At 39.0% G+C, this 26,560-nt stretch overlaps 1 protein-coding gene across 2 annotated transcripts in view; it reads right to left on the bottom strand.

The window, feature by feature from the left end:
- Nucleotides 1-4,563: 4,563 nt before the first annotated feature.
- The window catches only part of rnf144b (ring finger protein 144B), a 31,914-nt gene continuing 9,917 nt past the window's right edge, over nt 4,564-26,560 (bottom strand). Inside the window, exons 1-14 of one of the 2 annotated variants that reach the window (XM_053487909.1) lie at nt 11,316-11,397; nt 10,969-11,045; nt 9,267-9,339; nt 8,413-8,528; nt 8,047-8,072; nt 7,830-7,967; nt 7,015-7,124; nt 6,763-6,858; nt 6,597-6,680; nt 6,111-6,237; nt 5,903-6,008; nt 5,630-5,812; nt 5,326-5,400; nt 4,564-5,242 (exon numbers count right to left, since the gene is read on the bottom strand). In XM_053487909.1, coding sequence (XP_053343884.1) covers nt 5,159-5,242; nt 5,326-5,400; nt 5,630-5,812; nt 5,903-6,008; nt 6,111-6,237; nt 6,597-6,680; nt 6,763-6,858; nt 7,015-7,124; nt 7,830-7,967; nt 8,047-8,072; nt 8,413-8,528; nt 9,267-9,339; nt 10,969-11,045; nt 11,316-11,343 — 1,323 coding nt within the window. In that variant the 5' untranslated portion in view covers nt 11,344-11,397 and the 3' untranslated portion in view covers nt 4,564-5,158. Of the gene's footprint in view, nt 5,243-5,325; nt 5,401-5,629; nt 5,813-5,902; nt 6,009-6,110; nt 6,238-6,596; nt 6,681-6,762; nt 6,859-7,014; nt 7,125-7,829; nt 7,968-8,046; nt 8,073-8,412; nt 8,529-9,266; nt 9,340-10,968; nt 11,046-11,315; nt 11,398-26,560 lie in introns of those variants that run through there. The other variant, XM_053487910.1, reaches the window with a different exon arrangement.

The raw sequence follows: 26,560 nt of genomic DNA, 5'->3' as shown, positions 1-26,560 counted from the left end.
TAATGGCTCTCACTGTGGTCCGCTGGAGTCCCAAAGCTTTAGAAATGGCTTTATAACCTTTACCAGACTGATAGATCTCAATTAGTTTTCTTCTCATTTGTTCCTAAATTTGGATCTTGGCATGATGTCTAGCTTTTGAGGTGCTTTTGGTCTACTTCTCTGTGTCAGGTAGCTCCTATTTAAGTGATTTCTTGATTGAAACAGGTGTGGCAGTAATCAGGCCTGGGGGTGACTACAGAAATTGAACTCAGGTGTGATAAACCACAGTTAAGTTATTTTTTAACAAGGGGGGCAATAACTTTTTCACACAGGGCCATGTAGATTTGAAGTTTTTTTCTCTCTAAATAACGTAAACCTTCATTTAAAAACTGCATTTTGTGTTCAATTATGTTATCTTTGACTAATAGTTAACAGTTTTTGATGAGCAGAAACATTTAAGTGTGACAAACATGCAAAAGAATAAGAAATCAGGAAGGGGGCAAATAGTTTTTCACACCACTGTAAATTGATACTGAAAATGATTGATTTGTTATTTTTCTTTAATCAGTTTAATATCTTTAATCAATGTGGATCTAACAATAAAAAATATAAATTATTAATAAACAATAAATTAGTGTTCTTGATGAATAATATTTAGACACACAAAGTGTGTGTATGATGAGTGTATTCCTACAGTCACTTGTCATTATTGTGGTGAGAGCTTGTCTATGAGAGCAAGTCTCTGAAACAGGATGCCACTTTGAATTAGGTATAATGTAGACACAACTCAACAGTTGTTTCATTCCTTTGTGCCCTTTTCCATCTATAGTTGTGTTGGGGGGAAAATTAAGATAAATATATAGTGCATTTGAAATGAATCATCAACATTCATTTCAACTTAAAAAGTGAGACCCTCAAAAATCCTATATTGATTACATGTGAAATGAAATATTTCAAACATTTTTTTTGTTGATGATGACAGCTTACAGGGTATAAACGTCAAGTTGACTAAAAGGGAAAAGTGTGGTAGGAAAAGGTGCACTCATATGAAATATACAGTATATTAAAACCCTTGGAGGTTGACAGCATTGTTGACGATGCCAATAAATTTTTTTCTCTTTGCAAGTGTTTTTGTGACAGTAGCAGATCACTCAGATACTGCGGTGCGAGATGATTAATGCTTTATACATGTAAAGTCTTATTTTATAATCTATGCAAACTTTCACATTGAGCCAATGCAGTGTGGATAAGACGGGGTAGTGCGCTTCTATCTTCTGGTTTTAGTGAGCTTGTTTATGCACCTAGTTGAACAACCAGACAGTACGGCATGACAATAGTCCAACCTAGAGGTGATAAAAGCATGAACTAGTTTTTCTGCAACGTTTAGTGACAATATATTCCTTATCTTAACAATATTTTTGAGGTGAAAAAATGCTATCCTGGTAATAGTATCTACATGAGCTTCAGATGAAAGTCTGGAATCTATAATCACACAGAGGTCTTTTACTGTTGCACTTGATGGAACAAAAAGCCCATTTAAAGTTACAGTGTGATCAAAAAGCTTGCTTCTAGCTGCACATGGTCCTTTGACTAGAACTTCTGTCTTATCAGGATTAAGCAGAAGAAAGTTAACATCCAGTCTCTTATGTCCTGCACACATTGCTCAATTTTAGTAAGCTGTTTTTTTCTCATCTGGTTTTGCTGAGAATATAACTGTGTCATCAGCATAACGATAAAAACTAATACCATGCTTATGAATTAAGTTGACCAGAGGAAGCATGTAAAAAGACAATAGTTCAGTGGGCCTAAAACTGAACCCTGTGGAACTCCAAACTCCACTTGAGAACATGCAGAATAGTCGCCATTTAAATCTACAAGCTGATAACGATTAGTCAAATCTGAGCCAGAAGAGGGCCGTTCCCTACTACATTTTCCAATCCATGAAGAAGAATACTATGATCAATGGTGTCACAAGCTGCACTGAGGTCGAGTAACACTCGAGCATAGTGATGCAACCCTGATCGGAGGCCAGTAGGAGGTCATTTATTACTTAAACAAGTGCCGTCTCTGTGCTGTGTAAGGGCTAAATCCTGACTTATACAGTTTGTGTATGCTATTCTTACAGGTATGTAGATATGAACGTAGCTGCCGCGCTAATATTGTTTCCAGAATCTTCGAGATAAAGGGGAGGTTTGATATCGACCTGCAATTGGACAGCTGACAGGGGTTGAGGTTAGGTTTCTTAATTAGTGGTTTAATAACTGCTAATTGAAAAGATTTTGGAACATACCCAGAGCTAAGTGAAGAGTTAATTATTTCCAACAGGGGTTCTGCTATTGCTGGTATTATCTGCTTGAGAAAATGTGTCGGTATTAGACTAAGCAACAGCTTTTTCCCTCAAGCTATCAGACTCATCAACTCCCTCAAAAGATACCATGGACATGTTGACATTTAACATAACAAAAACAGCACAAGCATAAATACGCACAAAATATATCATGTATCTCCATGTTGCCATTTACATTACAATTTACATTACGTACATTTATTGCACTCAATTCACTTCAACCACCATACTGCATCTTCCTGTGACACTGTAACATTTAAGGGGTAATCTGCAACACTCTAAATGTCCCATGTTATGTTTACTGTTTCACTGTCATAACCAGTGTGCACTTCTGTTACTTGTTGTGTCTGTTTTTTCTATGTGCGTTGTTTGCACTACTAAAGTATGTCACTTGTTGTATGTCTAAACCCTTTTTTTTTTTTATCCTTTTGTGCACATCTGGAGTCTGAAGAACGGAATTTCGATCCGATGTGTAAATTCTGTTTGCATGGTCGTATTGACAATAAAGTTCACTTTGACTTTGACTTTGTATGAGATCAAATACACAGATCGATGATTTTGGCGGAAGAGATGAGTGAAAGTTCATTCTCTTCAAAGGGAGTAAGGTATTCTAGAATCTGATGTGATGTGGTTAGTTTAGTGGTCACTTAGTTAGTGTAGTGTATTACTTACAGTACAGTGGTGCTCAAAATAACAGCAGTGTGTTGAAAAAAGTGAGTAAAGCTCCATATCCATATAATAACTTTTAATTTAAATCACATAAATGCATTGGACACCCTGCACATTCTATTCTGAATCACAACATGAAGAAAAATGTGCTAAATGTAGCACAATGTTAGCACTGTTACTATTAGAAGACGGCTATGTGAAGTCAAGCTATCAGCAAGAAGTCCTCCGCAAAGTCCCATTGTTGAAGAGGTTACAGTTGCGCTTGAGACTGCTATGATTTTAAACACCACTGTAAATTGTCTGGTTTCAAAGCCTGAACTTTTTGCCTAATATATTAAAAATGTTCATGAAGTCCTCACTACTGTATGTTGTTGTTGTGGAGATTTCTGCAGTAGTCTTATTCCTAGTTAATTTTGCTACAGTATTAAATAAAAATCTAGGATTACTCAATAAGCGGTGAGAGATACAAGGATCTAGCAGTACTGAGAGCTTTTCTATAGTTCAGGATGCTCTCCTTCCATGCTGTTTGGAAAAACAACAATTTAGTTTGACTGAGCAGTCTGTTTTAAAGTGCGTGTGTGGTCGTTATACAAGGGAGTGAGCTTCGTATCGCTAGTCATTTTCCTTTTAACTGGAGCTACATGATCTAAGGTATAACAGAAAGTTGACTATAAATATTCAGTCTCCTGGTGGAGTTCTGTGGGGTCAGACAGCGATCCAATCCAACCACCTTCCCGAGTGGGATGGACATTGTGTCGGCCTAACAGACCAGCTTTGCCCTCAAAGGTACTTTACTGTGTGTGAGGTTTCTTCCTGTTCTCAAACATGTCTGCCATGGTGGTTAGCACTGTGGCCTGGCACCTGCAGGGCCAAAGGTTCGATTCTTGCATCTGGTCTGTGGGTGTAAAGTTTGCAGTTCTCCCAGTGCTTGGTGGGTTTCCTCCAGGTACTCCAGTTTCCTCCCACATTCCAAAGATATGCAAATTATGCTAATTGGCCCAAATTTCCCATTGTGTTTGCGTGACCTTTGATGATTTTGCATCTTGTCCAGTGTGTACCCTACCTTATGCCCAAATTCTCCATGGATAAGCTCCAGGTCCCCACGACCCTATACAGGATAAAGCGGTATAGAAGATGACTAATTTATTAATAATAATATCTTTAAAGGTAGTGCACAATGGCTTAGTAGTTAGCACAGTTGACATGCAAGAAAAACCTGAATCTCACTCCCAGTCTGTATGCATGGAGTTCTTGATGGCTTGTCACTGTTCTTGATGTTTGTGCCTGGGTGTGTGAGGGTACAGTATATACTGTATGTGCATGCATTTGTGAAAGCTTTCCAAAAATATCAGTTCATTCATGATTTAGCAAGAGGGCAATTTTTTTTTCACATAGGATCATGCAGGTTTGGGGAGATTTCTTTTTATCCCTTAATAGATAAAATCATCATTTAAAAACTGTATTTAGTATTTACTAGGGGTATCTTTGTGTAATAATTACATTTATTTGATGATGATGTTTGACAAAATATGCAACAAAAAAAGGCAGAAAGGGGCAAATACTTTTTTACAGCACTGTATACTTTAATAGTGTAAGAACAGCAGAAATAATACAAATTACCACATATTAATATGTCGCACAAATTAATATTCAAATTTTGTATTTCTTACAGCAATAAGAGAGTTTAGAAAATCTATATTTCCTGACAGTATTCCCAGGAGGTTGTAATAATAAAGTTATTATTATTTGACAATATTCAATCACATGAAAGCATTATTTATTATTTCAATTTAAGATATCTGTTTTTGACAAAAATGAAAGACAGCATTATGGATATTTGAATTTACCATCTCGTCCCTCTTCATTGTGTTTACTAAACTGTATGAGAGATGTGAATTACAGTATATCATGCATTCTGAATGAAATAGGATTACTGTTCAAGTCATGTAAAACAAGTAACTAAATGAATACACAAATAAATGTTATAAATTTTACACATGTATTACGTAAAATTGTTAAATCATTAAACAAGTAAACTAGAATTGAATTAAACGCAGATACATTTTGACAGACCTTTTATTTTCAGTCATCATATTAGCTAGAAACTTGTTCGGTTCTCAAAAACTCACATTTATTCGCACATTACTTATAAATACTCCATTCTCACAAGTAATGATTAAAGACGGCTTCGTATTGCTCTTGTTTCCCTGATGTCGTTTTAGGCTCTCCGGTCTGCTTGACATACTCCTGTAAATAAACATATATGTTAATGCAAAGACTTGTGATATTTGACTGGACATGCAGATTACTTGGATGAAAAAGTGTTAAACCTCAAGTTCCTCCAGTGAGCAACTGCCCTCTTCCACCTTCAGTCCGATTCCAAGGCTGAAGCTCATGTAGCGTTCCTGCATGGCACAAATCACATGGTGTACAGTTGATCATTTCTAAGGAGCAATCGGACTGCTGATCTAGGATCAGTTCTTGGCTTTGATCTCACAATAAACAAAGATAAGTTTATTTTAATACTCTTTAGAACCATAAAACCAGTTCTGACCATAAGGCATAGTTGATATTTAGTCTCAAAAGTGTAAAAGTAATAAAATAAACACCATATATATAAGTGATTAGGATTACCCGTAGCATATTTTGCATAACTCCTTCCTCAATCATCTTGGCTGCGTTTCTGAGACCTCGAGCAAAAGCATCCATGGCACCAATGTGAGCGATGAACAAATCCTCCAGATCAGTCGATTCCCTTCGGACTTTGGCATCGAAATTTAAACCTCCAGGCTGCAGGCCGCCCTGCTCAATAACAGCCTGAGGAATTTAAAGGGGCATAACTATTTGCTTTTAGTTTCGAAAATCAACATTTATTTATATTTCATTTTAGAAAACATTTAAAGTCACCTTCATCACCAAGGTCGTATTTCGGATGTCCATGGGGAACTGATCTGTGTCCCAGCCCAGGTCAGGCGAACCTGTGTTGGCATCCACAGACCCCAGCATGCCAAACCTACACACACACACACACACACACACACACACAGTGTTCAAAAACAGCATGCTGCCTTACAATGTTTAAAAAAATGTCACAGAATAATCCAGAGCACCATACACAGAGGCCATGATGATGTCATGTTCATAAGAATGTCCAGCCAGGGTTGTGTGATTGGGTTCGATATTCAGTTTAAAGTCTTTGTCCAGTCCAAAGTGCTTAAGAAATCCAATAACACTCATTGCATCTGTGAATAAAAGCAAAAATGCATCAGTACATGCAACTATTCCACGCATCCATAAAATATTTATGTAAACATTATTTGATTAATATAATTTATTAGATTTAATATCAGGCGGCATGGTGGTGTAGTGGTTAGCACTGTCCGGGGTTTGATTCCCGGCCAGGCTCGATTCCCATCTCTGTGAGCATGGAGTTTGCATGGTCTCCTCATGCTTGGTGGGTTTCGTCCCACAGTCCAGAGACATGCATGTTGGGCTAATTGGCGTTCCCAAATTGCCCGTAGTGTGTGAATGAGTGTATGTGTGTGTGCCTGTAAGAGTGAGTTTTAATATCAAAGTTGACTTAGTGATTGCGAACACTTACCATAATCGTACTGGTGCTTGCAGGGTTCCTTTGGCTTGGGCTCAATGAGAAACTGGCATTTTAATCCGATCTTCTCTTTATAAGCTGCAATTCAATCTAACGTTAGTTATTCTCTGGTGACAAAATATAAAACATCAATTGAAAGGGATCCAAGGTTACTGCATACCCACGGCCATTTTGAAAAAGTTGGCCATGTGCTTGAGTTCAGCCGCCACATCTGTGTTAAGTGTGGAGAGGAAACCTTCACGACCTCCCCAAAACACTGCGAGACAGAAGGAGACAGGAACTCATGAAGAACACAGATATCTCCAATCAGAGTGTCTACAACACACCTAAAACCTATTATTCTATGACAAATAAAAAGGAAAGTAAAAAGTAAAAAGAAAGAGTAAGTTATAAAATGATTGATTGTTCTCACCAAAGTTCTCAGCCTGCAGTTTCTTGGCAATCTCCAGACCTTTTTTCACCTGAGCCCCAGCAAAGGCAAAAACCTGGCAGTCTGGGTTACTCGCAGCTCCGTTCATATATCTACATGCATGTGTACAAGGTTCATGGTTCAATAATGTGTCTATAGAGAACAATGTAGTGTTGTTGCATGGCTGTTTAATTACTTATACACTATGTTATGTTCTACCAGTGTGCTGCTGAATTCTGGAAAGAACAGAGCTAATTAATTCCCTTCAAGAGTGCCTACTGTATATTGTACTAGCGTTTAAGTCTAACCAGAACTTACGAGAGTTAAAAACTCTCTATTTATCTCTCTATTTAATCCTCTGCTACACTAATGCACTTATCGCAGAATTTGTACTACTGCTTGAATACCATCAAGGTAGATATTTACTCAGGACACCAGAGCACAGATCAGACTGCATGCTTCACTGCTTAAACACTGGCCTCCCAGGAACTCCTTTAATTGCCCAATCATGTGAAATTATTGAAGTGAAGTCAGGATGTACGGGCGATGTGGCAATGACTTTCCCTTAATGTGGTGTTGGTGAATGATCACCATGTGCCTAAATGCTTCAGTAAATGTCAATCGGTTTTACAAATACATTGCTGAGAAATTCCTGGTTTGACTTCAACGCCCCTTGTTTGGCTTCAAAGCTCAGCTTTTCCTGTTAAAATGCTAAGATTAGAAATCACGACTTGACCGCTGAGTCACTGCCCCATTACAGCCTGCTCTTCTCTTCTCATATTAGTTTCCTGATTGATTTTGCTGTCAGCGTGTCTGACCTGGGATGAGCAAAGAGGTTGCAGGTGATCCACAGCACTTTAACGCCAGTCTGCTTCTGCAGCTCCAGCGCCAGGTCTGTTATCTCATCCAGGTTCCTATTGGACTCCTCCAGAGTTTGTCCCTCAGGGGCCATGTCCCTGAAACAGCCGAACAAGTATTCATCAGTAACATTAACAAGCTCATTAACAACTTATACAGTGTAAATCCAATACACACCTGTCATGAAAAGTGTAGTACTTTACCTAAAAGGAAAATAGTGTAATTTTAAAACACAGGAATTCATATACGGTGGTAAGGTTATTACTGCATAATACGTCCAGGGTCCACGGTCCACCTCTGGCTATCTTCTATTTGTGTCAGTGTCTGGTTTCCTTCCATCTCCAAAACAACATGCTGGTGGATATTAAGGCCTAGATGTGAATCCAATCCACCTACTGTACAGTCATGTTTTTGGAAGTTGGGAGGAAACCAGAGGAACCCAACATGAACATTGTGAGAACATAACCGGAAACTCGGTTCAAACAGAGTTTAAAGTTTAAAACAAAGAGGAAAAAAAATGGGAAACTTGATTTTTTTCTGTACACCAAGTTTGGTGAAGAACTCAAACGCAGCACTGAGTCTTTTCTTCGCTATCTCCATGCTGTTGTCTCCTTCATTCCAAGGCCTGTGCAGGGTGGGAGAGCCAAACGGGTCAGCACCTAACAGAGAGGTGAGAAATGCATTCGAGCAGCTGTAGTTTGGAACTTTATAAGCTTTTTAAAAGCAGGGCCAAAGGCTGAGGGATTTGGGGATGCACATGCTATATAAACTAGTTAGCCACAACACCATTATCACCACCAGGTGCACTGAATAACATTGATGATCAATTATATATATATTATAGGATCATGGACATGCAAGGCACATCTATGCCCGCAGGGACCAAAGGCCAGCCTGTCCAGTCTGATCTCATAGAAAAGCCAAATCCATAAAGGACCCATCCCTCAACCCAGAGCACCCAAGGGATCTGCTGCTAAATCCCCAGTACCAGACACCACAGTGCACCCACAGAGGTCTCATGGAGTCATCAGCATCCATTGTATTTTAATGTTATGGCTGATCAGTATATGTGTGACTGAATACAAAGCTTAACAATATTTCGGTGTTTATGACTGAAAACACACTCCATTGGTTTATCACAGATTTCAAAACAGTCATCCTCATGAAAGGTCAGAATGGTCCAACCAGCTCCAGCCCTCACCCAGCCTGATTAGTGGCATTTCTGTGAAGCTGAGCAGCTGTGTTATGCATCTCGAGTGTGTTAACGGTGCTTGATGCTTGCTCATTAAAAAGCGTTTCAGCCTCTTAACTGCTGAGCGTCTATTGAAGGAAACGCAGGCTATAATAATCCCAGCATGCTGAAAGACCATGTGTGTGCGCCAACGTGGCCGTCTTACCCGTTCCACAGAAAGAGTGCCAGTAACAAACAGAGAATCGGAGCCAATCCTCCATCGTCCTGCCCAGCACAATCTGCAAATGAAAAGAGGTTTTAAATACAATTTGAGCAGATCTTAGTCCGTAGCTCTCTCTCTGTTTGCTTTTTGAGGAATAGAAGGCTCACTGTTACACTGCTTCACACGACTGTGATGGTGAATATTTACCTTCATCAGTATAACCATAGTGTTTTATTCCACAGCAATTTCCAGGAATTAAAATGTTTTATTCAGTAAAACAACAAGTACCCTTCATACACTTATGGTATTTAAGTGACTTTAACAAAAAATACTGTGTTAACTGTTTAGGTCCCCCAATTACCACAAGCTCTAAGTAAATAGTTCAATAAATAATTATAAACGTAAGGACTTTTTAATATACTTAAATGCAAATCCTTTGTAGTCAGTAAGTGAAAAGCAACTATTCTGCACTGTTTTGGGTCATTCTAAAGAAAATGCTGGAAAGTGCTGTGACTTAGTTTTGGCATTACTTTAGTTTAGTTACTTTAGCCAAAATCATTAAATAATTTACATAACAGACATTACTTTTATATGTCTAGAAAATATAGTAGTCAATCATGAAATACATTTTCTTACTTTAATGTTCAATATTTAATTGTAGCATTTTTTCAAAAGGCCAAGTTCAAGGAAATGTCTTGTCACTTTGATCATACATCAAAGTGAGACCAGATACTTTTCATCTGAAAATAAATTTTTAATCGAATAAATCTGATTCACAATAAATTCTTATAAAATCTGTTAAAGATAAAAATCATAAACAATAATTGATTATAATTTATAATATGGAATAAATATCAGTCAATCCAAAGTAGGTCATTGGTGTTACTGTTACACAAAATTAGTTTTTATGCAAAGCTTTTAAGTCTGTCATTGGAGTTACATATTTTATTATAACTGTCAAAAATTTTACATAAAAACTTTTTACATCTAATAATTAATTGATTTCGACAAAATCAATGACAGAAAACCATGTGGTCTTTCACTCACTCACTCATCATCATCTATACCACTTTATCCTGTATACAGGATCGTGGGGGGGCCTGAGGCCTATTCCAGGTGACCGAGGACACGAGGCGGACTACACCCAGGATGGGGTGCCAACCCATCACAGGTGGATACGCTCTCATTTACACACTGCAGGCAATTTGGGAACACCAATTAGCCTAATCCGAATGTCTTTGGACTGTGGGAGGAAACCTGAGTACTAGAAGCAAAGCCACGAGTTTTTCACACCACAGAGAGAACATGCACACAGACCCAAGGCGGGAATCGAACCCAGACCCTGGAGGTGCAAGGCGACAGTGATAATTATTAATATTTATACATAAAAATAAATAAATATAAACACATTAGGCTCTGGGTTCATAAAGTTTAAAAGTAAGTTATTGCTTTTAAAGAAGTTCTATGTGTGAAACAAGGGAAAACAATTCAGGAGATTTTTTTGTGACCCGAATTCCACCTTAGCTGTAGAATGACCCGTGAGTGCATTGACATGCTGGACATGGGACCTGTGGAGGAGATAACACTCGAAACACACACAAAAATGCATTCAGTCTGCATGCAAATTTATAATAATCAGCTGTTCATAGTCTCTACACATTCCTATATGTACTGTCTAGATTGAATTAAAGATCAGATCACTCACCTCTGATGCATTGTAATATTTGAAACACAGCACATCTCTTGCACTGGCATCAGGCACATGAGGAATCTTGGAAATGCCTTTTAAAATCATAAATAAGGAACACAATTTAGTATATTATACATTTGATCAGGTTATACTCTGTGATTTGAGCCACTGCACTAAAGTTAGAGAATCTGCAACCACGTGATCACGCGCTCGCTCACCCCCCGAGCGCTCACAGGCCTACAGAGCGCTGCGGCACCTTTTCACACTTTCGTCCATTTCTGTCATTACACCGTTTCATTTCCCAGCGCGAATTATATCTGTTGTAGTTAAGCACTTGAAACGTTGGACTGAATTATTCTTACCTGGGAAAAACTCAGTGTTTGTCGACATGACAAGTTTCTAAAGTTGCGTCGCGTCTCTTCTGTTTTTGAGCTGGAAAAAAAACCGCCCCCTGCAATCTCACCAGTGGCCACCAGGTGTCGGTAAGGACACGCAGTTTAGACAAAAGGCTTAATTCACTGATTATTATATTGAAAGAGTTTAAAGCAATTGCCTCGTCAAACATGGGCATTTCAAACATTTCATGGAAAAAACACAGATACCTTTCTTTCAGATATTCATATTTTAATTGCTCTCTACACTGTAAAACAATTCTGACGGCATCCACGATATGCAATAATCTTCTGGTATTGAGACGGCTCTAATCTGAGGTGATGTTTGTTAATTGGTGATTTATGAAGCTGGTGACTCTAAATGAACGTCTCCTCTGCAGCAGAGGTACATTTCGGTCTTGCCTTCCTGCGATGGTCATCCTGAGAGCCAGGTTCATCATGGTGTTTGATGGGTTTTGCAAATGCACTTGACAATACTGTTCTTGCAAGAACATCTGACCTTTGTGTCTTGAAATAACAACTGACTATTATTACGTATTGTTCTATATTGTACTAGAATGAAGAAAGTTTGAATTAAAAGGTGTGTCCAAACATGTGTCCATTATCTATTTAAGTCCTAATTAGTTATGCAAATATACTAAATGATATTCTGGATTGTTTTGCTATTTGAGCAATAAATCTTTTAATTAGTGTAAAAGTAGGCAGCATCATCATTAACCTTATACAACATCGTGTGTCACCAGCAATACGTTTGAACAGCATGAGGAGGAGCGGCAGCAAGTTGACCACATACCGTATGACGCATGCGTGGATCAGGTGTCAGGACCTCCTGGATGCAGTCGTAGCCGCGGCTACGCTGTGGTACAAAGCATTACGAATGGGAACAAGAAATATATCGTATTAAGAGAACAAATTATGGCAAGAGCACATTATGTCGATTTTTTGGTTTTCTGTCAGGTAGAACACTTTAAAGGATCTGTGTAGAGCAGAACAACCATGTTTTTCTCTCAGGAATGATTTCAAACTGGGATTAGCCTTAATTACAGTCCCGATCAAAAATTTAAGACCACTTGAAAAATGGCAAAAAATCTTATTTTGCATGGTTGGATCTTAACAAGGTTCCAAGTAGAGCTTCGACATGCAACAAGAAGAAATGGGAGTGAGACAAAACATTTTTTAAAGCATGCAATTTAATGAAAATAATGATTAAACTGAAACAGGCTGTTTTACAGCTTATCAAAGTTTTAGGACCATATGCCTTTAAAAGGCCAAATCTGTGCAAAGATGTGGATTCATTATCATTTTCTGTCAGATGGTCACACGTTCTGATGGCAAAGGCAAAACTCTCCCTTTTTGAACGTGGTCGGGTTGTTGAACTGCATAAGCAGGGTCTCTCACAGCGCGGCATCGCTGCTGAGGTGGGACGCAGTAAGACAGTCATTTGGAATTTCTTAAATGATCTTGAGGGTTATGAAACAAAAAAGTCAATTGGAAGACCCAAAAAAAATTCACCAGCACTGAGCCGGAGGATCCAATCAGCTGTCCGTCAAGACACTGGACGATCCTCGACCCAAATTAAGGCCGTTACTGGTGCTGACTGCAGCCCCATAACCATCAGACGGCATCTGAGACTGAAGGGCTTTAAAAACAAAAAACGTCTTCAAGGACCTCGTCTCCTTGATCGCTGCAGAACTGCTCGTTTGGACTTTGCAAGAGAGCACCAAACATGGGACATTCAAAGGTGGAAGAAAGTTTTATTCTCTGATGAGAAAAAAATTAACCTTGATGGTCCTGATGGTTCCAACGTTACTGGCATGACAAGCAAATCCCAGCTGAGATGTTTTCTACGCACCACAGTGGAGGGGCGCCATAATGGTCTGGGGTGCTTTTTCCTTCAGTGGAACAATGGAGATTCAGGAAATGCAGGGGCGTCAAACGGCCGCTTGCTATGTCCAGATGTTACAGAGAGCATTCCTCATGGCCCTCCTATGGAGAATAACCACTAATTTGGCCCATCCTGCGTGTTCCCCTGATCTAAATCCAATTGAGAACCCTTGGGGATGGATGGCAAGGGAAGTTTACAAAAATGGACAACAGTTCCAGACAGTAGATGCCCTTCGTGCGGCCGTCTTCACCACTTGGAGAAATGTTCCCACTCACCTCATGAAAACGCTTGCATCAAGCATGCCTCAACGATTTTTTGAAGTGATCAACAATAACGGTGGAGCTACTCAGTACTGAGTTCATGTTTTTAAGTTTGAATTCTGTTTTGGGGGGGTTTAGTTTTTTTTTTGGAGGTGTGGTCCAAAACTTTTGATCAGCTGTAAAACAGCCTGTTTCAGTTTATTCTCAAATAATGCTTAAAACTAATGAGTTTTCTCACTCCCATTTCTTCTTGTTGCATGTTGAAGCTGTACTTGGAACCTTGTTAAGATCCAACCATGCAAAATATGATTTTTTGCCATTTTTTAAGTGGTCTTAAACTTTTGATCGGGACTGTATTAAACCAATGAACTATTGAAAAATGCTGTTTCTTAACATGTATGATACAGATTTGTAGGCGCAGTATTTTCAAAGTATTTTCAGTTTCTTTTTATGTATTTAGCTGCAAAATGAAGGGTATGACCAGACAAGTAAAAATTTTTTTCCTAAACAGGATCACTGTAGCTTCTATCATGTTTCCGGCAGGTTGGAGGAAACCAATGAACGCAGAGGAAGCCCAAGCATCTGCAAAGATTCTCTGTCACCCAGGTCATGGTTATCCTAAATGTTCTGTTCAATGGTAGCTGGACTTGCTTTAAGTTTCTAAAGATATTTCATCTCTCATCTGGAGAACTGCTAAAGCCTTCCTGATGAACTGAAGGTGGTATCTTCAAAAACTTAAAGCAAATTCAGCTGCCACTGAACAGAACGTTTGGGATAACCATGACCTGGATGACAGGGAATCTTTGCAGATACTTGGCACTCATGTAGCAAATTAAGCTCTGCAACCAGATATTAGTAATAATTATTAAGATGATTAATGTCAACATTCAGAAACTTTACATCAGAAAACTGCAGATCGACAATCAGTGTTCAGAAACAATTGAAGTACCTCATATTCTTTTTTTATGGTTATGGTATAATACAAAATATCTACTGCCAAACAGTTAACAGAAAATGTAAAAACACATGACAGCATATACACATTCATCATACACACGTTATATACACACATTACAGCAGGTGAAGCAGACACCCATCAGAACCCGTCGCCTGGAACCCCAAAGGCTTCAGGCTGTATGTAGCATACATATACAGTACACACAGGATACAGTTAAAGCCCCTGCCATCGTTTTCCTTCAACACGATATAAAACAACTTCCATGGCACAACATGAACAAATCTTTTGCATGGGTTAAAAACAGGCCATGAATGGCTGCGTCCTTTCTTGACGTTGGACAGACATTTTTGCATAATACAATGGAAGATGAAAGAAAAGCCAAAAAACACCAGGCACTGGAGAAATGAGGCACTTTAGCACCTGGCGGAACGACGCGTGTTTTTGGCATGTGACAGCGCTACAGTACTGCAGATGGAGGACTGCAGGAAATACAGTACTGTATACGGGAGCGGTGGTTTAGAACCGCCATTATGCTGGCAAATTCATTGGGTCTGTCTCTTTCGTTGCCTTTTTCTTCTTTTTCTTCTCGTTCCTCCGATGCCAGGGCTTGCACACGCAGCACAGGATGCACGGAGAGGCTAAAAGCAGCAGAGGAGATGTCACCACCACGATGATGCTCATACCCACCAGGATGCCTGCCACCTAAAAATGTAAAGATTTAGATTTATTCAGGAGCTAAGCTTCATCATGAACCTATTCAGGTGTAAAGTACATACAGATATCTGGTGCGAGAATTTTAAAGGAGCGATTTGCAAAATATAAAAATGTTTCTAGGGCTGAATTAATCCTTTACATTACAATACTTGTAAAATATGTATTGAAAAACTGATCGTCACGAGACATATGCATTGTTAATTTAAGATTTTTTTAACTAATCATGATTGACTGCGCCACATTCCCACTACGTCCACAAATGATCGGGGGAATGCAGTAAGGACATACTGTAGTATTATCTCCTTTGACTTCTTTGACTATTGTCTCCAGCTGCTGTGTTTTTGTTGTTGTTGTTGTTGTTGTTTTTAGAATTTAAAAATGCTACTATATGACCATATAGTAGGTTATAGAAAATAGCATAAAGTTCTTTGATATTAGGACACTTCTGTTGGGAACTTCATTGTCTTCTACTGTAAAGTCATGTTTTCCAGGATTCATTTTGAAGAAATCTAGTGTTCTGGGCAGAAGCCTGACCCCAACCCCACTGAACACATTTAGGATCAACTGGAATGCCAACTGGAATCACTAGCCTCCCCTGACTCAAGATCACTTACAGTACTTATCCCCAAGTCAGCCCCAAGTTTTATCAATTTCCTATTGAACAATGGCCTTTGTTGCTATGTGTATTTCTTTCCATTTCACTGCAACGCTGTATGATCGTGGCACTTCCTTAATGTCTACTTCTAGATGTCATGGTTCCGCTTTATGTCTCACTCATATTTATAGTCAATAAGTATTAATGTTCGTCAGTCACTTTGGGTATCTCACTTTTGCTAGAATGCGAATAACGCCGATACAGATCAGATACTGACACTGCTTTTCATAGCCTCGAGATATGTCCTCTTATGTATATTACACATGTCTTGGAGCTTTTTCAAGTTGTTGCTACCAAATCTAAATGTAATTAGAACTAATAAAGTTCATCATCAGATCAATATGTGCAGTAAGTCCTTTGTAGACATTTCCGACATACCTGAGTCCTGTTCCACATGACAGACGCTCTGGAATGTCCTAACTTATTACGGCAGGGACCTTTATCATAGTGTCTCAGGAAAATGTCCCCCTGCAAAAGACAACCACGTTCATGATGTGAAAAACCTTTTTGTTTGTTACATATTAAAACGTCCTGGGTTAAACAGTGGAGGAGTGCTTACATCTAGGTTCTGCAAGCAGTACCAGCAGAAAGTGTGTTTGCAGCTCTTGCAGAGCATTTGGGCGCAGCCCTGGTTACGCTCGATGTACACACCACATTTGGGACACTGCTTGATGACCGGATCTGGATCAGCACTGGCTTGAGCACTGTACAAAACAGACAAGATATCTTTATTCACTAGAATGTATATGAAGTGTTATGAGAAGTAGAAACTGCCATCAAAATCAGATATTAAGTGCCACAGGTTAGTTTTGCGCTATGACCAGTAGGGGGCAGTAGTTTTCGCAACAACAAAAAATCGGTTGATAAATCCCTTTTCTTCCTGGTCCTTGAACAGAATTGGGAAAGTTTTAATCCTGAACATTGTTTTAAAACATATTAATGAACACCATCCAAGCTGTGATAGAAATACATGCATTTTTTGCTATAAACCCATGCTGCTAACGAAGTTTTGTTTAGGGGTAGGAGGGAACTCCTTTTGTCAAAACGAGACTACCGGTTCCTCTTTTTTACTATGTCATGGGAGACTCATAGAAATATTCTAAAAATAGGATTTCTACTAACGGTTTTTTTTTTTTTTTTTCGATTCCCTCCTCATAAACAAAATCGAACTGGCCATATCTCAACAACCGCACATGATAAAGTAATGAACATAACATTAAAAAGAAACGTTTTAAGCCATATTTTCAGACTTAAATCTTAAATCACAATGAAAATGTTACTTAATACTACCCGATATGATGCGACAGGTCACATATGGGAATAAACTTTTGACATCATAAAATAATTATTTAACATGAGGATGTGAAATAAATATTTATTCATTCATTCATCCTTTATACCAACTATCCTGTGTATGGGGTCAGGGGAGACTTAGGGCACAGTACACACTGGACAGTGTGCCAATCCATTGCAGAGCAATGGGGAAATTTGGGAACGCCAATTAGCCTAACCTACATGTGCACCAAGCACAAGGAGAACATGCAAACTCCATGCACACAGACCCAAGGCGGGAATCGAACCCTTGACCTTAAAGGTCCAAGGCATCAATGCTAGTCACTACGCCACTGTGCCAGCATGAAATAATCAAGCATCTACCCCACGTAATCTGTAGAAACTACAACAAACTGCTAGCTAGTACATGGCTAGTGAGCTGTCTTTAAAAAAGAAGAGACAGAGCTCTTGGCAATGCAGTTCTGGCTGTGGGTGAAGTTGAGGAAACTAGCCAAATCCAATTCGGTATGTCAATGTTACAAACAATAATTTGACTAATGTATTCCTAAAACTGTGTAAGTATTCTAGATTTAGAATCCCTTCTAACCATAACAAACTGCACCTTACAATATCTGCAATATATATCTAACTGAAAGGATACTGTACATGTTAATAATAAATAACTATACAAAATATTTTATAACTATAATAATTAACTTGATTATTAAAACACTTCAAACAGCAGATGGCAAACACATTTTTCAAAAAAAAAAAATAAAACAATACTGATGCTTTCGGGAAACAAAAATCGTACATTCGCCAGTGAATTATACTGTAATGCACAAAATCCTGTAATCTTCTATAAATTAAACCAAATACACAGTCAGCAAAACAGCACTGAGCCAAATGACGAAAAATCTATTAGTATGATCTTAAATGCTTATTCAATCTTTAATAAGGCATTCTGGCAGCAGTAACCTGTCGTTGGCAGGCAGCGCCACTAGAGGCTGGTGCTGTTGGCAGCTGTGTCCATCCTCCCAGAGCTCTTTGCAGGCACAGCAAAAGACACCATGGCATGTCGGGCAGGGAACTGGGACCGGTTTACCCTCAGCACCAGGGGTCACGCTGCATACAGCCTGACATTCCAGCACCGGGCACCAGGCTTTACAAGGGTCCAACTGAACACCTGAGAGAGAGAGAGAGACAGAAAGTCTCGGTTATATATTTCATCATAAAGCTATGGCTCTGTTCAGTAGACTTGTGCTCTGTGACCTCTTTTATAGGAAGGTATGCAAATAAGAATAAATTATTCAAACGAAATATATCCTGTGTTCTAAGCAAAAACAAATAGAGATACCTACATTATCTGCAATATTCATTTATATACATATATTTATTTATGGCAGAATAGCAATGATGGACGAGGTACGCAAATCCTTTACGTATGTAAAAGTAGAAATACCCTACTCAGCCTACCCTAAAGTGAAAAGTATGGTATGTGCCAAAATATACAGTACTGAAACTCGTGCATCTAGGACGCGCATTTGCATTTGTCAACGGAGCAAAACTCCAAATACATGTGTTCCCAGAAGTGAAAAGGAAGTTGTGTTGCGCAGTTGTTGTTGCTGGAAATGGGTCGTTCAACAGAGGAAAAAGTATTCATAGTTGAGTATTATTCCCGCCCATATAGAAGCAGTCATGATTGGGACCCAGTTTAAAAAGGGTGGCAGAACAATTTATTCACATACCTGTTTAAAGGTTCAGTATTGTACTATTTCTTTAGTAAAATATATATATTTATATATATATATACATATTTTTTTTTTTTTTTTTAAGTGAGTTAATGCTCCAGCTAGAATACAAATGCATTTGTTTATATCACACCCTCCCCCTGTTTCACTCCTCTGGCACTTGCCGCCCTGAAACAACAAGCCATGGGAGGCTACTATGAAGGTAAAACAGTAGCAAAACCCGAGAGCTTGCAAATTCGAATGTGAGAACTTGTAAAATTAACAAGTCGGCATTCACAACCTCTCAGATCTGGCAGTACAACCTCAAATCCCGGCGCTCTGACTTTTGCTTCTCATTTTGCGATATTCCTGTAGCAAAACTCACTTGTGCACTTGTAAACGCGAACTTAAGAGAGCAGAGTCGGGGGCGGGACTAGGGTGGGAATGAAGTCATTTTATTGGTCGATGCCTCACCAATGAACAACGCCAGCCTCAATGCAAACATTTGTATGCATATGTATCAGCTATTTTGTTTTTAAACGCTTGGAAAATATTTTAATGAAATATCATTAGTTTTACTGGATTTTATATACCAGTAAAAGCGCAGCAATGTCGTTTAATTGGTTGGCATAGACGACCACCACCACCGAAACGGCGTGAGCTGCCCTGTGTAGTCTGTGATGTCATCGCGCACAAAACGTCCCACTTCATTGGCTGGCTCCAACCAATTAAATGTTCATTGGTGAGGCATCGACCAATAAATTGACTTCATTCCCACCCCAGCCCCGCCCCCGCGTTTACAAGTGCACAAGTGAGTTTTGCTACAGGAATATCGCAAAATGAGTAGCAAAAGTCAGAGCGCCGGGATTTGAGGTTGTACTGCCAGATTTGAGAGGTTGTGAATGCCGACTTGTGGTTGTACAGCGAAACTGAAGTAAAGCGCAAAGATAAATGTGTAGTACACAATTGTGCCTGTCATTTTGTTTATGTGAATGACACGTTACACATTTGTCACTATTAATCTGCAACTTCGAATTCAAAACACAGGTGTGCAAATCGATAGATGCAGCTTTTCACATCAGAGCTGTGAGTATAAATTTCAACTTACAAATACAAGTTCTTACATTCGCAAGCTCTCGGGTTTTGCTACTGTTTTACCTTTATAGGCTACCTCCTTATATGAGGTCACACTGGAGAGAAATCTAATTGGCTTCTTTAAGGCCAATATGAAAAATAAAAAAAAAAGAGCAAAAATCAAGGAAAGGTTCGCACGCACACACACAGGAAGCCCTTATAAACATCTAACAATGACTGAAAAGTGAGAGTTGCATAATAGGTGCCCTTTAAAGATGTTCACTCTGCATGTTTCATTTTTAACCAGCAGTTCCTATCAGATTTTCACTCTCACCAGCACTTCCCTTCCAAATGCCGCAAACAATCGGAAAGAGGCTTCATCTGAGAATATGACTTTGCCCCAGTCCTCAGCAGTCCATTCACCATACTCTTTGCAGAAGAACAATCTGTCCCTGATGTTTTTTTTGGAGAGAAGTGGCCTCTTTACTGCCCTTCTTGACACCAGGCCATCTTCCAAAAGTCTTCGCCAAAAGTCTTTAGGAGACGATCCTGGCGCTTGCTGGACTTTCTTGAACGCCCTGAAGCCTTCTTAACAAGAATTGAACCTCTTTTCTTGAAGTTCTTAATGATCCTATAAATTGTTGATTTAGGTGTAATCTTAGTAGCCACAATATCCTCGCCTGTGAAGCCATTTTTATGCAACGCGATGATGGCTGCGCGCGTTTCTTTGCAGGTCACCATGGTTAACAATGGAAGAACAATGAGTTTAAGCATCACCCTCCTTTGTACATTTCAAGTCTGCCATTCTAACCCAATCAGCCTGACATAATGAGCTCCAGACTTGTGCTCGTCAACATTCTCACCTGAGTTAACAACAAATTGCTAGCAACTTTTCCATTTTCCAATATTTATGTAATTCTCAAAACATTTGGCCACGACTGTATATATATATATATATATATATATATATATATATATATATATATATATACACACAGTGAGGTCAATAAGTATTTGATCACCCTGTGATTTTGCAAGTTCTCTTACTTAGAAATCATGGAGGGGTCAACAATTTTCAGCATAGGTGCATTTCCACTGTGAGAGACAGAATCTAAGAAGAAAACTCCAAATGATTGATGATTTTTATGATTTTTTAACAATTTATTTGTGAATTACTGTGTCAAATAAGTATTTGATCACTTGCTTACCAGCCAAATTTCTGACCCTCAAAGGCCTGTTATTTTGCTTTTAAATAGTCCAGCTACACTCTGTTCATGATTCCAAATTAGTAGCACCTGTTTGAGGTCATTAGCTGTCATAAAGACACCTGTGCACCCCACAAACAGCCAAAGTCTAAGTAGATACATGGGGTATCAATGATGCTAAGAATGGCGAAGAATTAGCCCAGAACTACACGTGAGGAGCTGGTCAATGCCGTGAAGAGAGAGCAGAGACCATCGTTTACAAGGCTACTATTTGTATAACACTAAGACGTCATGGTTTAAAATCTTGCATCGCACGGAAGGTTCCCCTGCTTTAGTCAGCCCATGTCCAGGCCCGTCTGAAGTTTGCCAGGGACCATGTGGATGATCCAGAGGAGTCATGGGAGAAAGTCCCGTGGTCGGATGAGACCAAAGCAGAACGTTTTGGTCCTAACTCCATTCGCCGTGTTTGGAGGAAGAAGAATGATGAGTATCATCCCAATAATACCATACCTACAGTGAAGCATGGGGCTGGAAGCATCATGTTCTGGGGGTGTTTTCCTGCACAGGGGACAGGACGACTGCACTGTATTAAGGGGAGGATAAACGGGGCCATGTATATATATTCCCTCAGTCAGAGCATTAAAGAAGCGTAGTGGCTGGGTCTTCCAACATGACAATGACCCAAAGCACACAGCCAGGAAAACCAAGGAGTGGCTCCGTAAGAAGCATATGGACTATTTAAAAGCAAAATAACAGATATATATATATATACACACACATACATATATATATATATATATATATATATATATAATTATAAAGGTCTTGACTAAAACAACATGTATGAGGAATCACAAAGGAGTTTTCATTTTCTGCAATGGAAAGGTACTCGAACTACTTTTATCAGAAAGTAACGCTGTAATGTAACTGATTACTTTTTAATGAGAGTAATTTTGTAATTAGTTACTTTAAAAAGTAACGTTCCCCAACACTGTAAATGAATTAAATGATGTAAGTTTAATTATGGAAATGGGAACACTTTTTAATGTGACATACTTAATAGTGCCTAAATATACAATTTGCTATGTCATTTGTTATGTAACAACCTCAGCAGCGACCTCATTTGCCCTCTTGTCTGTTTCAACCACTTAGCATTCAACATCACCATTACCCTAATCACCAGCCTGATCATCTGTCATCATCTGCAACTGTTTCTTACTGGTTCATGCCTGTTTTTTTTTTCAATGCTTGAATGATTTATAGGCCTAACAAACAAAAGACATTCCTCTGAAACTGCTCAGGTACTGAAAATGAGAGCTAAAAGCTTGCCACAAATGAGAGCCAAAAAAAAAAAAAGGATTTTGGGAAGCCTGAAGAACTATTCGTCTAGACTATATTAAAAATACAAGAAAGTCTGGCTTTCAGGAAGCAAAATATGAAGAAATGAAGAGGAGGGGCTCAAGACTTTTGCACAGTACTATATATATTTGATATTGTATAGATCATGACATACTGTATCTGAGCACGGAAGAATGAATCCACATAATTCTACTCAAAGTAACATTTTACCATTTTTACTTTACTCCTATAACACAAGTGGACTAGGGGGACACCATATAGCATTACTAAGAATTAATTTTAATGACTATTATTTTCATTTGATAAGAATTCAGAAATATTTCTCAAATATTTTTAAACATCACAATCTACAGCTTTAAAGGAAAAGCTCCAACGAAAACTAAGCTAAAACGCAAAGCATATGAAATATTTTCCGAGCATCAACTCAGAATGCTGTCTGATTCTGGGATTGTCATGTCAGCATGATTAATGCTACACCTCTCCTCTGTGTGTGTGTGTCAGACCCTTTCTGGATGTCCCAACACTGGACGTAATAAGCTTTAGCTTGTCCTTTCCTGGCTTTGCTGATTCGAGTCTGCTCTCTGTTCGAAACAAAAGATCCAGCGTGTTTACAGAACCAACGGTTCGGGCGAATACCTCAGCTTCGCCCCTGCAAATAAGCTCATTGTCCTGTGCTCTCTGTGGTATTTTGCTAATTACATAACGCTCGGAATGACGCGTGAGCTGGCATACAGACGCTGACCACAGACGCGGTCTGCCCAAGCGGGTTCGCTCTTACAGAGAAGCGTGGTGTAACAGTCGCTGGGGCGGTAATGTTTTTTAAAAGGAGCACTGTTTAAGCATGCAGTGCTAAAAGATTCCGTAATGAGAACATTACAGTATAATGTCGTGTCCTGTGTATTTACTTATACTGTCGTCACATGGCATAGTTCAGTTCAGTCAGTTCAGTGGCATGCTACTAAATAAAACACTGGGTGTTATCCTGTGGTCCTGGAAGAAATGCATCATATTTTCTCCATCAGGGATAATAAATAACCAGGGATGTTTAATTTTAATGACTAATTAATTTTTTTTTGTTTTTTACTTACCCAGGGGAAAACTGGGCATGAGTACACCCTGAATGTCGACAAATGAAGGCCTGCAGACCTCTAGCACTGACAGCACATCTGATAAAGACACTGAAAAGGCTACTAGTCCTTGATCAGCACCGTCATCTCCAGCTGAATGAGACAGTGTTTCCACTGACATAACCATACAGGGTAAGAACATTGCGAAGCGAGAGCGCTACAAATATCTGGATAAACATCTGAGTGGAAAACTTTGTCTTTTCAAGATGCGGAATCGGCTGTATTTTAGAAAGAGAAGAGATACCGATATGATTATAAGAAAAGCAGGGCCAGTCCTTAGGTTTAAACTGGACTTTAATTTCACAGCTCCAGCAGCTATCAGACTCTACATCTCTGACATTAGATCATTAGGTTAGCTCCTCTTTTAGCTGTTTTTTTTTTTTATCTACATAGATTCCTGATGCACTTTTATCAGCACAAAAATATTTTTACACTGTGTTATGAATGTGACTGTGCACCTGGTTATCATACAGTATAATCTCTATCATTTTAAGATTAAACAGCATTTTGCCAAAGTTTTAGGGACCATATTGTACACTGCGCATATCTTTATTACAAAGATTACTCAGTGTTATGTTTCTCGCTTGCCATGCCCAAACCCCAGTTAGTGCCAGTCCCAAGCCCAGACAAAAGGGGTGGGGGGGTGAGGAAGGGCGTCCGGCGTAACACCTGTGCCAAGGTGTTTTGCGGATCGGATGTGGCGACCCCTCGATAGGAGCAGCCGAAAGACTAACAACAGTGTTATATATGCTTATCTTGTACAGTACAAAACCATTTATTGAATAATATTAACAAGCCTGTAATAAAAGCAAAATACTGTGTTACATAACAGACCAGTTTGCAGATGGAAACAAAAGAAAGCTAATGTAGGCTCCAGGGTTTTGCACGAAAATAGAAATGAGCAAGTGTAACAAGAAGTTAAAGCTTGGTCACACATCGTTCTTCCAAATGCAAAATGACTCCAAGCATACTTCCAACACTGTGTCAAGGCTTTGGCTTGGCCCTGATCTCAGTCCAATAAAAAGGACTACAAACCTGACTCAGTTACACCGGTTCTGTCGGGAGGAATGGGCTAAAATTCCAGTAAAAAAAAAAAAAATTTAAGAAGCTTGTGGAAGGGAAGTTAAACGTTTACAAGGCAGTATTGCCAAATATTAAATTAGTGTATGTAAACATCTGATCCAATGGGAATGTGAGGAAGAAATAAAAGCTTCTCTCTAAGGCTAAGGCGTACGTAAGCGTCTTACTTCAACTTTGTGTATGTGTGTATGTAAAATATGCGAAAGTCCTATATGCCATATTATCTGTAGTGTAATATTTATCATGTCTGCATTATTACAGTATGTACAAAACCATTCACACACACTGTTGCCAAACATAACCTTTTGTTAATCATTTTTGAAAAATTTATAAATAAATAACATTGCAGAAGATGATTTGCATGCCTGGAAAGAAAGCATGTTACATAACAGACCAGCTTTTAGATGGAAACAAAAAGAAAACGAATGTAGGCTCCTGGGTTTTCGTTGGAAATAGAAAGGAGCAAGTGGGACAAAGTTACCAGAAGAACTCATTCTCCAAATCTGAAATCTGATCTGTCGTGCAATATGTTGCTTCCTTTGCTAATGTATATGCTAATGCAGCACAGGTTAGTGGAGTTAATGCTAGCTATAATGGAAAGATACCACAACACCCAGTGCACCACAGCCTGCTGCGTACATGTATATGGATAAACATCCAAAGGGCCCAAGAGCATTGAGCTAGCTTTAAAAATCCTCAGATCTCGCCCATAGGGATGCACCAGAAAAACAGAATCAGCCCGCAGAATATCCGCAGCTAAAGTCCTGGTCCCAGACACCACAGCATAGCCCCAAAGGTCTTGTGGAGCCATGACCAGAGGGGCTAGAGCTGCCCTGGCTGGAAATCTACACGATACTGGGCTTAATATTTTGCATTTTAATGTTATGGCTGATCATAGTTTTTTTTGCATAGTTGTATATCTTTTTTCATTTATGATTTAAATATCTTCTTTTGTCTTGTCCTATTTCACATAGTCTCTCTTGTCTACAGCATAAACATAGAAATGTCCCACCTGGGAGAAGTTAATCATTATCTGATCTAATGTATCTCGCTAAGCAACGCACACAACCTGATTGTCGTGCACTGATTCACACCTAAAGGCAATTTTAGCTCCATCAGTCTGGCTATTGGCATGTCTTTGGAAGCTGCGAGTACTCAATGGGCTACTCTACACTGCTGATAGGTGTGAATGTGTGTGTGTGTGTGCATGGTGCCTAGTAGTTATACCCTGGCGATATCTCACACCTAGTGTTCTGGCTCCAGATCCACATGGACCCTGATCAGGATTGAGAGATAAATAAAGCTGAATAAATTAATAATTAAGTTCTCCAAACAGACTACATTACTTCAAAAGAAAAAAAAAAAACACAGAGCGAACATTCAGTCCTGTTTTGTGATAATGTAAGAATGAAACTGGTCAGTGTAACAATTCTGATGAAATACTGTATATGAGAAACTCAAATTGTGATATGATTTAATACAATACCAAAACCGTTACTGCCTAGTAGCCAACACTCCTAAAATAGTGTTCCTTAACCCTTTTCTATATGGTGTATGAACATTTAGTAACCTGTCAATTTAAGACTGTTTCTAAAATAGGAGATAAAGTTCAACCTTACACTACTTCATGGCTATACAGATCATGATCCTGTCCTGTATTACTTAATCAATTGTTTGTTTCAACACTTTGAATTTAATGCTGACACCTGAATTTGCATATCTGTATATTTTAAAATAATAATCATTTCACTCACTCACTCACTCTTTATACCATTTTATCCTGTACATGGTGGCGGAAGGGCCTGGAGCCTATCCTCGGGGACTCATGGCACCAGTTTAGCCATTATACCACACCCCTGGAGCAGACGGGCTTAAGGGCCTTTTTTAAGAACCCAA

This window comes from Clarias gariepinus, chromosome 26, assembly GCF_024256425.1.
Source record: "Clarias gariepinus isolate MV-2021 ecotype Netherlands chromosome 26, CGAR_prim_01v2, whole genome shotgun sequence".
In the NCBI taxonomy this organism is placed as follows: domain Eukaryota; kingdom Metazoa; phylum Chordata; class Actinopteri; order Siluriformes; family Clariidae; genus Clarias; species Clarias gariepinus.
The sequence above is the reverse complement of the archived record's forward strand: the minus strand, read 5'-3'. Positions and strand labels throughout refer to the sequence as shown.